The sequence below is a fragment of the Sorghum bicolor genome, chromosome 10 (genome assembly GCF_000003195.3).
Source record: "Sorghum bicolor cultivar BTx623 chromosome 10, Sorghum_bicolor_NCBIv3, whole genome shotgun sequence".
Classification (NCBI taxonomy): domain Eukaryota; kingdom Viridiplantae; phylum Streptophyta; class Magnoliopsida; order Poales; family Poaceae; genus Sorghum; species Sorghum bicolor.
This window is the reverse complement of record NC_012879.2, coordinates 40,785,859-40,802,815: the sequence shown is the minus strand read 5'-3', so window position 1 is coordinate 40,802,815 and position 16,957 is coordinate 40,785,859. Positions and strand designations below refer to the sequence as shown.

The 16,957-nt window shown below is 41.3% G+C and overlaps 1 protein-coding gene across 1 annotated transcript in view; it reads left to right on the top strand.

The window, feature by feature from the left end:
* LOC110431357 overlaps positions 1-16,546 on the top strand; it is a 32,905-nt gene extending 16,359 nt beyond the window's left edge. The window contains exon 3 of the mRNA XM_021450407.1: positions 16,302-16,546. Coding sequence (XP_021306082.1) covers positions 16,302-16,312 — 11 coding nt within the window. The 3' untranslated portion in view covers positions 16,313-16,546. The remainder of the gene's footprint in view (positions 1-16,301) is intronic.

Sequence of the window (16,957 nt, the reverse complement as noted above, 5' to 3'; positions counted from 1 at the left end):
ATAACACTCTTTATTAATCTTGAGACATTTATTACAAATAAATAGTAGCAAACTGACGATAGTAGTAACAAACCGATGATAATAGTAAACCTAAACCGAATTTAAAGATAAATGACTAAGATGCATTGCCTCAAGGTCTAATCTAGATAACTTAGCGGCGCTCTAATTCCTTAATCTTCTTATTGGCACTAGCAAGATCCTGCCTAAGGCCTAGTATAACGGTGTTATGGTTAGAGAGCTGCCTAGTGAGGGAATTAATCGAGGACTGGATGTCCATGATAACTCTGTCTAGCCTGCGAACGTCCTCATCAATATCTACTATAGTCTTGCGACGCTTGGGAGGTGTCTCAAAAGCATTGAGAGCATGCTTCGGGGCTGCCTTTGGAGGGATGAAACAGACTTTGGCTGCTCTAATCCCTTCGAAGTAAGGCCTTTCCTCCTCCGTAGTGTAGCGTATGCTGCTGATCTCGCCGCTCCGGTTGGTCTTGACTCCAACGACCCTCTCATTGGGTCTAGGTGGAAGGATCCTTGTGCTGGTTGGCACCTTGATGGTGGTCTTCGTCTTGCATGATGATCCCTTAAGGAGTAGGGGTTGTGGCGGTGCGGTGAGAACTAGTTGAGCATGATAGGATTGGGCGGAGCTGCGTTGGTGTAATGTTATGGCTTCTAGCTGTCGCTCTGTGTTGGCCGGGACGAGAGCATGAGCATCGGGGTCTTCCGCAGACTCCATGTTGAGGTTGAAGGGGATGACTTCCCAATCATCGTGGAACTTCTCGACCATTGGAGCAGCGAGGAACTAATCGAGCTCTAATTGAAGAAGAAGAGAAGGCTTGGTGGTTTGGTGTTTGAAAACTGATGTCAGGGGTGTGTTTATATAGGGGTCAAAAAGTGCCTCTAGGGGTTGCTCCCGTCGATGTGCGTGCGAAACTTTCATCTGAGGGATTATTCGGATTACCATAAGTGCATTTTCCATAACTGAGAAAATCAGGACCGAGGGGGAACAGGAGCTGGGCGCCCGCCCTCTCTCTATCTCCTCTGTGGGTCCGCTTCCTCGAGCGTGTTTCTAGATGCAAAACTATTTAGGAAAATATATGTATGACCCGAAAACGTCAGACTAAAAAGGTCGGGCTCTAATTCTCCATGGGAAGGTAAAAATGGACTACGTCTATTTCTTCTAATTCTTTATTGAGCTCTAAAAACAATTTAAGACGTTGACCATTTACCTTGAATAACGTACCTTCGTCATTTTGAAGTGTGATAGCTCCGTGGGATGATGAATTGATTACCTTGAATGGTCCTTCCCATTTGCTCCAGAGTTTTCCATGCCCGAAAAGCTTCACCCTGGAATTAAAAAGTAATACCTTATCTCTAGGTGTGAACTCCTTCTTCTCAATTCTCTTGTCATGCCACCTTTTGACTCTTTCTTTGTAGATCTTTGAATTGTGATATGCTTTCTCTCGCCATTCTTCCAATTCTGATAGTTGCATTCTTCTATGATCTCCAGCAACATCTAGGTCCATATTCCATCTCTTTATGGCCCAGTGTGCTTTGAACTCTAGTTCAACAGGTAGGTGGCAAGTCTTCCCGTACACCAATTGGTATGGAGACATTCCAATTGGGGTCTTGTATGCTGTCCGGTATGCCCAGAGTGCATCGGGTAACTTGTCTTTCCACGCCGTTCCCATTTCATTTACTGTCTTCTGAAGAATATTCTTGATTTGCTTGTTGGAAGTCTCTGCTTGGCCACTTGTCTGAGGATGATAGGGGGTAGCGACGTTGTGACGGATTCCATGTTTTGATAGATGTTGCTTGAAGCATTTGTCGATGAAGTGTGCTCCTCCATCACTTATCACTACTCTGGGGACTCCAAATCTTGGAAATATAATTTCTTCAAACATCCTCTTTGAACTGATGTTGTCGGCATCCTTGCAAGGTAATGCCTCTACCCACTTGGAGACGTAGTCAACTGCCACCAAGATGTACTCACACTTCTTTGATGGAGGAAATGGACCCATATATTCTATTCCCCAAGCATCAAAGAGCTCAATCTGAAGGTTGTTGGTGAGTCACATTGCATCCCTTGTATTTATGTTTCCGTGCCTTTGACATGGCCCACATCTTCTGATATATTGCTTCGTGTCTTCATACATTGTAGGCCAGTAGAATCCACACTGCCAGATCTTTGAATGTGTACGGAATGCTCCATAGTGACCTCCATATGGTGATGAATGACATCTGTCGATGATCTTCCATCCTTCCTCAGTGGTCACACATCTCTTGAGTAAGCCATCAGAGCATACTCGGAAGAGGTATGACTCATCCCATATATGTGAACGACTTTCTTGAATAAGCTTCTTCTTGTTTGCTCCTGGTGGTACATACCCTGAAACCATAAAATTAACAATATCTGCATACCAGGGGTCAGACCTGTTAATCCCGTAGAGCATGTCGTCCCGGAGTGAATCATTGATGGGGGTTTCCTATGGATTCTTAAAATACATTCTAGACAAGTGATCTGCAACAGAATTTTCTACTCTCTTTTTATCTTTTATTTCTAAGTCAAATTCTTGGAGTAATAAGATCCATCTAATCAGGCGAGGTTTAGCATCTTTTTTAGTGAGCAAATATTTTAGTGCAGCATGATTAGTGTAAACAATTATTTTAGCTCCAACTAAATAACATCTAAATTTATCAATGGCAAAGACAACAGCCATAAGCTCTTTTTCAGTGGTTGCATAGTTAAGTTGAGCTCCGGTCAAAGTTTTACTGGCATAAGCAATTGCATGATGCTTCTTATTTTTAGTTTGTCCCAAAACTGCCCCCATAGCATAATCACTAGCATCACACATAATTTCAAAAGGCAACGACCAATCAGGGGTTTGAATGATTGGTGCAGAGATGAGTGCTTTCTTTAATAGATTAAAAGATGTTAGACATGCATCACCAAATTCGAAAGGAGCATCCTTGGCTAGCAAAAGAGTAAGTGGTCTAGCAATGAATGAAAAATCTTTTATGAATCTACGATAAAAACCAGTATGGCCAAGAAAGCTTCGAATTCCTTTTATATTCACAGGTGGAGGTAGTTGTTCAATTACTTCAATTTTAGCTTTGTCTACCTCAATACCTCTTTCAGACACTAGGTGTCCCAGCACTATTCCTTCCCTAACCATGAAATGACATTTTTCCCAATTAAGGACTAAGTGCTTTTCTTCACATCTTTGCAAAACCTTGTCTAAGTTTTCACGACAACTATCAAAAGTTTTTCCATAAACAGAGAAATCATCCATGAAAACTTCCATAATCTCTTCAATCATATCATAAAATATAGACATCATGCATCTTTGAAAAGAAGCTGGTGCATTACATAACCCAAAAGACATTCTACGGTAAGCATAAGTTCCATATGGGCATGTAAAAGTGGTTTTACTTTGATCATCAAGATGGATCGGGATTTGGTGATACCCTGAATATCCATCTAAGAAACAGAAGAGCGAATGGTTCGCTAATCGCTCTAGCATCTCATCTATGAAAGGTAAAGGAAAATGATCCTTTCTTGTGGCTTTGTTTAGTTTTCTATAATCTATGCACATCCGCCATCCTGTGACGGTGCGTTGCGGAATTAGTTCGTTCTTTTTATTCATAATAACAGTCATGCCTCCCTTTTTAGGCACAACTTGAACTGGGCTCACCCACTCACTGTGCAGCACAGGATATATAATCCCTGCATGTAGCAACTTTATAGCTTCCTTTTTAACTACCTCTTTCATAGTGTTGTTAAGTCTACGTTGGGGTTCTTGAGAAGGTGAAACAGAAGGATCTGTTGGAATACGATGGGTACAAATCATAGGACTGATTCCTGTAAGACCTTGGAGTGAGTAGCCGAAAACTGAGTGATGTTTCTCAAGAATGGTCTTCAATCGTAGAGTTTGGTCCTGAGTGAGTTTATCGCTAATGATCACAGGAAACTCTAGATTATTGTTTAGGAAAGCATAGATAAGACCGGGTGGTAAAGTTTTAAGCTCTATGGGGGTCTAGGTGTTTCTACAAACTCATCTAAGGGTTCAGGTTCAGAAGGTTCGGCTTCTTCTATGAAGAAAGGAGTTTCGTCTTCTAAGTCTGATTCATCTAAAAGCTCTAGAGATGCAGCCTTGACCTCCTCCATAGGATCAGGCAAAAGATATGACTCGGCCTTATTATTTAAGGAGTGTGAAATTGTTATTGGGATTTTAAAAGCTTTTCCAAAAGAAATGTGTAGCTTTCCAGTATGACCTTCATAAAGGAGTCTTCTAAAAGGTTGTCCTATCAACAGGTCGAAGTCCCATGTATCAAAGATATAGAAGTTTAAATAAACCATGGAGCCTTCTACTGTAAGAGGTAGGACATTAATAATTCCAAGATTGGTGACTAATCGTCCCGAAGATTCCTTTATGACCTTTTGTTGTGGGGGTTAAGACAAGATTTTTAAATAGTTTAAGTGCAAAAGATTCAGACATGATATTGATCCCCACAACAGGATTATAGAGAGCATTAAATCGATCAGAATTATAAGCACAGCGTATAGTTATAGAGGGTGCGTCCAAACGGATCACATCAGAGGAAAGCTCTGATTCCTCCAACCACTCACTACTCATAACTGAGATAAGCTCTCTCAATTGATATTCGCTTGGCAAATAAATGCTAAACTGGCCGTTTTGGGGTTTGTCAATAGAATGGTAGTTTGAAATGTTTCCAAAATCGACAAAAAGATCGGATTCTATATCCAGCATGAAGTCCGGTGGTGGAATTTCTTCCTCTTGTGGCTCAGAACTTGGGATAGCTAAAGTAGATGAAGAATTTGGCAGAGTGTCTACTTTGGCTTTGTAGGTTTCATCATGAAGGGTATTATCCATCTCAGCTTCTAGGATTCTATCTAGGATCACTCTAGCTTCATCAGTAGGGATGCGAAAGAAAGAACCTCTAGACATTGTGTGTAGCATTTGTTTGTGATTTTTCTGAAGACCTCGACAAAAGTGAAATAAAAGAACAGGGTCTTCAAGATTAAGGTTTGGACCAGATTCTAAAAGATCAGAAAAATGTTTCCAAGATTTTCCCAAAGTTTCATTATCTTTTTGTTTAAAAGATAGGACTTCGAGTCTAAGGTCGCCGATATGGTCGAGGGAATAAAAATCTAGACAAAAGTTGGCTCGTAAAACTCCCCATTCACCTCGTTGTTGACTTACCTTTTGACTATACCATTGTCTAGCTTCTCTCCTTAAGGAAAAAGGAAAAAGCTTCCAACGTAAAGTTTTATCAGAAATGCCTTCAATGCGAAGACAATCACATGTTTGCTCAAAATATCTAATATGAAGGTAAGGGTTTTCATCTTGCTTTCCCAAAAAAATAGGTTTTGAATCATGGCAATCAACCTAGAACCTAACCTATACTGGGATGTTTGGATAGGCTGTGATGACTCCCATGGTAAAAGGTCAGTTTCTGAAGGTGTTGCAAATTCATGGATCGATTTAGAATTTTGGTTTTCCATAAGGTAAGAGTAAAGAAAATAAAGAAAGAATATAAAAGATAAGAAAAGATAAAAGTATAGATACAAGCTAGTAGTAAGACTCAAGGTTATCTCAGCAAACTGTCTTTCTCCCCGGCAACGGTGCCAGAAATGCTTGTTGATATTTGGGAACGCAATAAGGAATTGATCCGCAAGCGCACGGATATCGGTGAGCACTTCACCCGGGAGGTTATCCAGAGTACCGTATTTATTTTTTTACCACTAGGAGAAAGAGTGCATCTGACTAACCTGGTCTATTACTACTAACCCTTTAGGCAACAAAGAATGTTTCTCGATGTGAGTGATAAATAGAGAAGACTACAACCGTAATCTCCTTCTAACCTTGGTAAGGATGATCTACTATTCTATTGGGGAGGCTAACGGAATCTAGACACCACAAAGGATGTTCAACCCGCACCTATAAACCCTATCATTCCTGCTAACGAGATATGGTCTGCAAAGGTAACTCGGAAATGTCACGTTCCTCGCTACTACCACGGTCTAGCTAGTCAGGGAATATCTATGAGTATCCTAGCTTAAACACCACGTCTACGCTAGAGATGATTACTCTAAACTCTACGCGAAGAGATTAAAGTAAACTCATAATCCAAAAGAACAATAAAACAAGAACTTACTAGAATTTAGAAGTCGAAATACTGAAGAATCCTAGGAGCAAGCCTCGGGTTAGGAGAACTTGATCCCGCACGTACAAGCTCGGAGTAGACACCGACAGGCCGGGCTTCCTCCAATCTACACCTCCACTCTATCTCTCTCAATCTAGTAGAAACTAGAAGATCTATTTCTACTCACATTGGTTGCTAAGCCTAAAAAGAAATTTTATTTAGAGAAGAGGTTTTCCTTCGAGGGCTCCCCTCAACTCTATGATAAACTTGTCTCCTCCAGGGGCCAGGGGGTCTGGTTTTATAGTCCACTCAAGTGAACGTGAGCCATTGGATCAAACCGACATTGATTGGACGGTTATCCTTGATCCTTTAGGTCGGTGGAACATCGTGTGCAAAAAGAGTCTCGAACGGAGTCCAGAGGGGGGCGGGCGCCCTGGGCCTGACCCCTTTCGGCCTCTGCTTCGTTCTCGTGGCTTCTGGATTCTTCTCGATGGTAGAAAATTGCGCGGTGCGTTGATATCTCTATGTAATCCCGACATGTGGGCCTTTCTTCCTTATTTCCTGATAACCCCCTGCAGAAACAGATAAACAACAAAACTCGTGGAATTCTATCAGATCAAACCCTAATTCTAGGTGTTGTTTCATATTGGTCCTTTCTCTTGTTTATTTGATAATTAAAATTGATACTTAAGAACCGTCAACAATCTTCTCTTTCCATACCTGACTCGGTGCTACGGTCTCCTCTGGATAATCCTGTTTAAACTGTATGTCTTCTGACCTTACTACTTCTCCTTTGTAGTCTGCCCATCCATCGTTGATGATTTGCCTCCTCTGGTTGCGGTTGCGTCGTTTTCTTACCTGCTTAGATTCTTCAACGATATAGTTAGAGTCAGTAAAATAACGGCGTACCTTCTCTAAGTGGAAGTGCATATGGACTTCTCCGATTCCAATGTAGATAATTGCTTTAACGGTGCTGAGGAACGGTCTTCCAAGGATGATGGGTGGATCGTATTCATCTTCTCCCATGTCAATAACCTGAAAGTCTGTGTAGACAAAATGATCGTCTATTTTGACTGGGACATCAGTTACTGTACCTTTAACCTCTCAAAGTGTCTGATCTGCCATCTGGAGCTGAATGTATGTTGGTTTTAGAGGCATGGTTCCGAACAAGAGCCGATAGGTGACTGCAGCCATTATGTTGACACCCGATCCGGTGTCGCAAGTCGTCTTGTAGAAGTTATATCCATTTATGGAGCAGTAGATGCTTGGCATTCCTGGGTCCTCCTTCTTGGTAAAAAATGGTGACTTAAGTTGATGATCTTGACCTCCATGAACTGCAGTGACCATCTTAGCTGACTCGGTCCACACTTGCTTGTTCCTGTTCCTCCTGTTGGTCCTCTTCCTTGATTCACGTCTAGATTGATCTGGGATTTGTGTAGTCTTGTTCTTGAAGAAAAATGTCTCCTTTCTCCCTTTGATGTAGAAACTGATCTTGGCAGCACTAGCGTAGATGACAGCTCCCGAGGTGTTCAAGAATGGCCTCCCTAAGATGATGGGTGCTCTTTCATCATTACCGGTCTCTATTACCACGAAGTCTGCTAGGGCATACAAGGTACCAACTCGGACACAAAGGTTCCTTAATATTCCTTTTGGAAAACTTATCGTCTGATCTGCAAACTGCAAACACATGGTTGTTTCTAATAAAGGATATGTAAAGAATTTTTCATAGAGTACCCTGGGTATAATGTTGACGCTGGAGCCAAAGTCGTAGAGTGCTTCTAGGACGTCCACCATGCCGATGGAGATCGGGATGACGGGGCGTCCTGGATCGCCTCTCTTGACCGGCAGAAGGTCAGTAGTGAATTCAGTGACGGGGTTACTCCAATTACCTGCATCAAACATGTCTACAAGATTTGCAAATTCTAATCCTTCCAGTTGTGATGGTATACCGGGGTTAGTAGTAGGAACAGCAGCAGCTATTTGATTTAACTGAGATTCAATCATTTTATTAAAGCTAATTTGATTCTTGATGGCAGTAGAGAAATTATCTATTCTATTATTTATATTTTCTAGCATTTTATCATTAGATGCCAATTTCTTAGATAGATTATCCATTAGCTTTCCTTGATTAGACACTAACTCTCTCAAAGGTGGAAAATTATTATTATTGTTGTAAGAATTGTTACCTTGATAGTTACCTGAGTAGTTAGGCCTCTGTTGATTCCAACCTTGATTTTGTTGAGGACGGTTGTAGTAGTAGTTGTTGTTATTGTTGATGTAGTTCACATCCTCAAGCATCTCAGGGCAGTGATTGCCTAAGTGTCCAGTATCTCCACACTCCTCACAAGTCATGTGAGAGTCGTAGATGTGCATAACTTCTTTCTTATCTCCAGCTCTACCATCGAGCTTCTTCATGAGCAGGTCTAGCTTTGCAGACAGCGTGTCTACCTCCTTGAGCTGATGCATACCTCCACCTCTCTTGCGTGTCTGGGTCCTCTCTTCATTCCAGCCTTAATTGGACGCCATCTTCTCCACAAGAGCTGTGGCTTGTGATATGGTGAGTGATAGGAATGCTCCTCCAGCTGCAGCATCCATGGTCTCTCGGGCACTGTTGCCGAGCCCATGATAAAATGTCTGCATCAATAGCCAACTCTCCATTCCATGATGGGGACATTCTAGGATGTAGTCTTGAAAGCGCTCCCATGCTTCTAGAACGGATTCGTCACTTTGTTGCTAAAAACTTGTAATCTTCCCACGGAGAGCATTGGTCTTGCCCACGGGAAAGAATTTAGCCAGGAAGTTTGTTGAGCAGGGTGCCCACATAGTATTCTTCTCCTTTGTAGCATAGAACCACTGCTTCGCTCTCCCTAACAGTGAGAATGGGAAGAGGTGAAGTAGTATAGCATCTCTGGGGACTCCTGATATGGTAAATGTGTGGCAAATCTCCAGAAAGTGTTGGAGATGAGCACTAGCATCTTCGTGTGCCTTCCCACAGAACTGGTTGGATTGCACCATGTTGATAAGTCCAGGCTTGAGCTCAAAGTTGCCGTCGATCTCTGTAGCAGGTCCAGTGCGGATGTTGTCCGTAGTGGAAGCTGAGAACTCGCGGATTGATTTGTTCGCCTTGGCTTCGAACTCTGAAGACAAGTTCCGGTGATCTTCTTGATTGGATGAAGCTTCTTGCTGAAGTGTTGATGATCTTTTCTTGAGCTTGGCTCTTGTTTTCATGAATAATGCTTTAGGATTGGCAACAAAATTTCCTAGAAGATGTCTTCTATTCATACATTCCCCTGCATAAGATAAAATAGAAAAATATCAGGGTAAAATTGTATGAGAGAATAGATAAGCTCAATCATATTAGTGATGCGAATGATAACTCAAAATTCTATATTCATTCCTGATTAGTAATCAACCTTCCCCGGCAACGGCGCCAAAAATGCTTGTTGGGTATTCTTAACATCATTAACAAAAGTAGACTTAGTTTTCTAATTCTAGTAACGGTGCCAAAAATGCCAAACCTATCCGTCACACCACTTAAGCCAAGTTGTCATCCCCATCATGACATGAGAGACGCGGTATTGAAATATGCAATTGCTCTTCTAAATAAATAATGAATGGGATCTGCAAGCGCACAGATTAATACCGATGTAGCATTTTAACCGGGAAGTATTCCAGGTATCGTTATTTATATTTTTACCACTGGGAAGGGATTAGCAATCATCAATATTGAGTATCTATCATTGCATATATAATTGAGAACATTTATCTAACTTTTTCATACAGGGGTAAGTGTCACATAAAAGATATATGAAGTAATAAATAGTGACAAAGATAATTAATCTGATCAGCATAACTAGCCACATATAAATATGATAAGCACCTCAATTAGATACTCTAGAAAGTCATTAGCATGGTATTAGAACGAACTACAAGAATATTTCCTAAGTTATTCTCAACTATATTGTCTAGTATTATCATAGTTAGTGCAAGCATACTTAGCAATCATTGCGAGACAAGACTACGCCCATGCATAGTGATATTAGCAAGGTAAATGAGAAACATAGCAATCACTCCCCTGTAATAATATTGCTCTGCCAGCCCAATACACGAGAGGGGGACTATATAAGAATCAATGAAGCTGTCACTATCACAAACTACCCCATGATCTGGCATATTGGGTACAATCGCAGATAAATACGGTATAAGCACCAGGCCTACACAATATCTATCATTTACCCATGGATCCGATGGATAAACGCTATACGATCCTAAGCATGTATATAGATCCAATCTAACTAAGCCAAGTACATAACTGTGATAAACTAAGAACAATATAATCTTGAATATAAACAAGTAGAGCAAAGTCATAAGCAATATATTGAAGTAGAATAAAGTTATATTCATAATATTGAAGAACAAAGATAATTAGAAGAACAATTAGAAGCACAATTAGAGAATTACCAAGAATCCTCTTGACAGATCCGGAAACCAATCGAAGATTGACTCCTTCTAGTTCTAATCCTATGTAGCTATGATAATCTAGATATCAAATTGATGTGGTGGCTCTAATCTTGATCAGAGGCTTCTTCTCCCTTGAGGAATAATGAATTAGGGTTGAGAGGCTCCCTCCTCCAGGGGCCAGGGTGTCTGGTTTTATAGTCCCTTCAAGTGAATATGGGCCGTTGGATCAAACCGACATTGATTGAACGGTTATCCTTGATCCTTTAGGTCGGTGGAGAGCTTCCCCGAAACAGAGTCCTGATTGGACTCAGCAGGAGGGCGGGCGCCCAGGGCAACTGGGCGGGCGCCCAGTGCCTGGCCCCGTTCGGCCTCCGCTTCCTTCCCGTGGCTTCTGGAGTCTTCTAGATGTAAGATAATTGTGCGGCATGTTAATATCTCTATGTAATCCCGACGTGTGGGCCTTTCTTCCGTATTTCCTGATAACCCCCTGCAGAAATAGACAAACACCAAAACTCATGGAATTCTATCAGATAAAACCCTAAGTCTAGATGTTGATTTCATTTGGATCCTTTTCTTTGTTTATTTGATAATTAAATTTGATACTTAAGGACCGTCAACACCAGGCTTCCAATACACATTGGTCGTACACCTAACGCGACGTGTGCCATGCCTCCCACACTGCAGCAGGGCGTGCCGACTGTTGATGGGAAATAAGACCCAGTTCTAAATACTCTAAAGCCCGTCAACAATCCTCGATTGAAGGAAGATAAGCATCACATGAACATATTTATCACTAATAAAGTTCCACTTGTACTCTTAGCTTGTTCAATGCCGGGAAGAAGGAAATGAGCCCCGTGGGCCCCATAACCTTGGTCGGCCATCCATGGTTTGGGCCCACTAGGGGCTCCCCTCCATGGCATGAGCCATGGCATACTCTAAGGAGTCAATCCCAACCCTTGGATCCAAATGTGCTTGCCCTCAATGGTTCCAACACTTAGCACATGGATCCTTGGGCCCACATGGAAGCAAGCAAGTGTGCAACCAGACTCAACTTTGGATAACACTTCACATGACAAGTGGGGACACCACTAGGAGGCCAGTGCTGGGCCATGGGCCCCAAAGGTCGGTCGGCCGACCGACCAATTGGGTCATGCCACCTGGCCCAGCCTCCCACCGACCTACGGACCTTCCATAAGGTCAGTGGGACCCACTGTCATCTAGATGGCAGGTCGGCCAACCAATATGTGGGCCCCATCTTGAATCAGTTCACTCCCACCGACGTCCCCATGATGAACATGTGATTGAAATCCCCAACCATTAATCATATGGCAGTTCCAAGGTCGGTTTATCCAATGGTGCATGCTGGAGGTCACGCGGATTGCTGACATAGCCGTGGAGTAGCCCCTTCTTCACCTCCTGCTATAAATTCCCCATATAGGCCTTCATCTCATATCATCTCACACTTCAAGATGCACTTGTTACAATGTAGGGTAGTAGTGTTAATCTAGTGTGGGAGTTAGAGTCGAGTCGAGCGAAGCTCGGAGTCTCCGGAGTCATCTTCTGGAGAGTCTAGTATTCCTCTTTACCTTTTCTCTCGTAAGACTTTGAGTATTTAATATATTTACTTTTCTTTTACTTATCTAAGTATTTACTTTTAGTATTAGTTAATGCAATATTCTATTGTAGTGTCCTAGTCTGTCTTACAGTAGTTATATACTAGCTAAGTTAGTATTAAGTGTTTGGGTTGTTTTCTCTACCGGTAACACGATGCTTGGACTAGCTCGTATACTTAGTGTGAGTAGTAGGAGTTAGCATAAGCGTGGTGCCTAGACTAAAGCCTGCCCTTGAATACCACCATATCAAATATGATAGTGGGTGGTGGCGAAGCATGACAGGCCTATGCTTCTGAGTAGGTTCTATTTACGTTGGGTACGGTCTGTGGGCGCCCATAAGAAACAAGTCCGCTTGGATAGGAGTTTTGTCCTCCTATTGCAGTCGACTTCCAACAAACAAGCAGGTATGTTTAGCGATGTTAGTGTGTGTCCACTACTAGATTAGATTGGTTCACAGGAGTAAAGTTAGAGTCATAGGAGTCTTTTCTCACTCGTTGTCCTCCCAGCTAGCTAGCTCTCTACCATTTATCTTTAGATTAGGATCTATGTGAGATCGCTTACCTATCCTTACCTATCCTTGACCCTTTGGATGACCTTGAGCCTAGTTAGTTCACTTCTCTTTCCCTATGGAAAACATGATACCTGGAATACTCCCGGTGAAAGCTACATTGACTACCATATGCTTGTGGTATTTCTGTTTGCCACTTCTGGAGTCAACAGACTTTCTAGCGCTGTTGCATTGATGGACTTTTAGTCTATCTTTTGTGATGACGCTATGAAATGCCAACAAGCTTTCTGGCACCATTTTCGGGGAACAGTAGCAGATCTAACTTAGAACCAAGTTGTCCGAGTTATCCTTCTTTTACCTTTGTTTTCTTTTTATCCATTCCACTGCATGTTTGCTTAATATTGCATAAATCTAGTGCTTTCTTGGGTAGCTCCTAGTCTTTGAGTTGTATTCGGGCATCATTCCTAGTCTAGATAGACAACAATTTTATTGTTGTCTACCTATTCGGGCTCCTAGTCTAGCTTGTGGTACTCGAATGTTAAACGGGAACATCTCGGCTCATATATCGGCTTTAATAGTCGGTATGATGATATCCTTTCGATGGGCCACAGGAAAAAGCTAAAGCCTAGATGTTCATGCATATCACTCATTTATTTTTTTACTCTTTATTTTAACCACAACATATTTGTTTAAATGCATTCATCCTCCACTTTGCATTGCCTTACATATAAAAAATTAAAAAAATAATAATAATAATAAAAGAAAAAAAATATTTGCCTCTTGTGTTCATCACTCATTATCTTGTCTCTAGTATAATGAATCTAGTTCATCCTATCATGCTAACTCTTTCTATGTTAGCATGTTTTGGTTTGGTTACACTAATCGCTCGAGTGAGTACCTCCGTAGTCTTTTTAAATTAAGCATGGTGCTTAGGTTAAATAGACTACCTCAATCAAACAAGACATGGTGTTAAGTTTGATTATTGAACCAAACATACTTGCATGGAACTTGGTTGCACTTTTGGACTAACCCCTGCAGCAAGAACATCCACTACAAGAAATAAGGCTATACATGACGGTTTACTGGTGACGTTTTAAGAAAACATCACAAAATTCTATTATCTGTGACGGTTCATTTTTGAGGTGATACATCTATGACGACTGGTTAAGTTATCGTCATGGTTGGACGTCATAGATCATATTGAAATTTTTATGGTAACCGTAAAGTTACAGCTAATATTTAAAGTCAAATGAATTATAACACCCTAGGTGTTAGATAGTCATTAACACAAATCATAGATGCATCAACAAAAATTGTTAAAAGATCCTCACGTCCGACTCTAGAAAAGCCAAGTAATTAAAAATCATAAATAGAAATTGTGAGCTCTACAAATAGGGAAAAATAATGTTATTACTTTATTATTTTATTCTATCTTTTATTTGTCTTGATCTAATGACCACGTCTCGTACATGGTAGATTATTGGTCCCTTAAAGCCTAAATGGTAAAAAACAGAAAAATAAAAAAAAAATATGCATACATAGGGACTGAACCTAGGACCTTTAAGTCAAAACAACCTGCACAAACCACTAGGCCAAGCATCTGTTACTATTTTCATTGGGGTCTTGTGTTCCCTTTTCTAATTTGAACCTGGCACCATGGAAGGAAACCGATCAAGCAAAAAAGGCCCAAGGCCCAGCACCCTCATCTCCATCTTATCCGTTGGATGGACCAAATCGATGGTTGAGATGAAAACCCTAGATGTATGTGGAAATTTTCCTCCTCTTCTTGCATCACACACGCCTCCATCTTATTCTCTTCTTGCATCCACGTTGTTCTTGCCGTGGCTCCTGCTTAGCCTTCGGCGCCGACGCCTGTACGCCCCCAGCAGCGTTGCCCACGACCTCCCCAGGTGGCGGCGCTCAAGAAGACCCCCGTCGCCGGCTCCTATGCGGCCTCCCGCTGGCGGCCCCTTGCCTGGCGGTTGCGCCTGCGCGGATCTGCGCAGCCACTTGGTGGCGGCGCCTGCGAGGCCCCCCTCCGGCGGCCCCTGCGTGGCCCCTCGACGGTGCTACAAGCCAAGGTGCAGGTGCACCCTTGCGGCTGGCTCCTCTCTTGCCTTCCACGGCCATGGCAAACCACACGAACACCACGGCCATGACGAACCAGCCCCGGAGGTAAATCGTGGCATTTCATAAGACTGGATCTAATTTGTGACTTAGTTTCAATAGCTAGTAGTTTATAGTTTTGGAGCTTCAGTTTATTTTCAAAAGCAGAATGATATGCTAAAATAGTTTAGTTTGTTTAACTGAAGAAGGCTCTATGCTGTAGAGACACCTGCTTGTTAGCTTTAGTAATTTAAGTTTATCCTTGTTACACCATCTTGCTGGATTTGCTACCTGTAGGAGAAGCTTTACTACGATGGTCATATTTTCAAAAAAAAACATGAATTGTTTTTTTTTCATTCAGATTATTGCCTTATTTAGAAATTAGTAGCTCAGGTTGTTCACATCTTGTAATCTTATAATGAGGCGGTGTGGTTCAGTGCCGCTACAATGCCTTATCACTTAGTATGGTTAGTGCATACCAGATAGGACGACATAGGACTGGCCATGCCCTTTTCTGTTCTTTTGATTTTATTTCGCATGGCATCCTGATGGTCCTGAACTCTCCTGATCTCAGCACTAATAGGGCATAGACGTTTCAGGTTGACGCATCCATGTTGTCTACAAGTCGAGAACAAACATACAGGTTGCTGACAGTCCTTTCTAAAAAACTCAACATTTAGAAACTAGAGTGACCTCATTGTAGCAGTTGCACATGACCTATACATTGAAATTAAATATTCCAAAGTATATAGGATCTGCATTGTGTAGCAAAAATACATGACTAGATATATATTTTAACTAACTTCAATTTACAACAATTGATGCTGTAGCAATAGTTAAAATGGAACATCTACATGACTAGATATATCATGCTGCCATCCCATCAAAGTATAAAAATGTTTGATGCTCACTAAGTAATTATCTTTGAGTGAAGAAAGAAAGCAGATTGGATTATTTGTTAACTTAAAGACTTGGAACTCCCAGTGCTCTCTTCAGAGCAAGGACTATTTTTGGAATTGTATATTTCAAAATATGTAGCACTTAGAATCTTGTATATCACCAAAATTGAGCGTCTACACTATGTATGGCGTAATTCTTTTTGGTTACCAAAGAAGTCCCGCTCTGACGGCCCGACTAATTTGTTTAAAGGAGAAAAAAATACATCGAGAAGTGTTGGTGGCAACCTGTCACGCGAATCCTAATGCTAATGAAAGTCTATGCATTCTGTTTGTCCTATACCTCAAAGACTAACTGTGTTTTCTTTATCTTTCTTTACCTCTACAGATGATGCCTCATGTAGAGAAAACATTTGTAGAGATCTAGTGTAAACACTTATACCTAAAAAATCATAAACTTGACTGAAATGTGATGAGATGTAATTATGTATTTTATCTGTTAATTTAAACAAAGTTGCAATCTCATACATTATGGTATTGCTCTTCTTTTTGCAGGCATTTGGTGAGGCTATCTCTGAATTGCGGCAATATGATCAAGGTGCTCATGGTGGCTATTTTCGTTAGTGATAAAAGATTCAGTTGTCTGAGCAAATCATACGAGTTATGTGTTGTACAAGCCAACGTCTTAGTTTTGTAGTTACTTGAGTGTAGCTTGGTTATTGCCTTAGTATTTCGTGTGAAATATTGTACAAGTACAAATGTTGATAGTTTCAATGAAAATGATGAGCAATATTTGTCAATTGTGAGCTTTGTTCCGGTTTATGTGTGTTGACATGGCAGCAAAACCATGACGGTTCAGTTCATTACCATAGTCTCTTTCTATAGTTGCCCTCTGGTTCATCCATGACGATCCAAAAAACCAACCCGTGATGTTCTATTTTGGTGCAAAAAATGTATGACGAGGAATAGATGACGTTCCTATGGACCGTCACAGATAGTTAACTGTGACGGTTTTTTGCTTGTCCATGACAGAATTAAACCGTCATGTATAAGTTAATTTCTTGTAGTGATCGATATCTCTATGGGTAAGTCATGAGATCATTCATGTAGACAACTTGCGATCCTCATGGTGGAAGACAAGTTTCATGGCCAAAGAGAACTTCGATGCAACTAAGAAGGGCCAATGCTATGACTCATCATCTTTGAGGTAA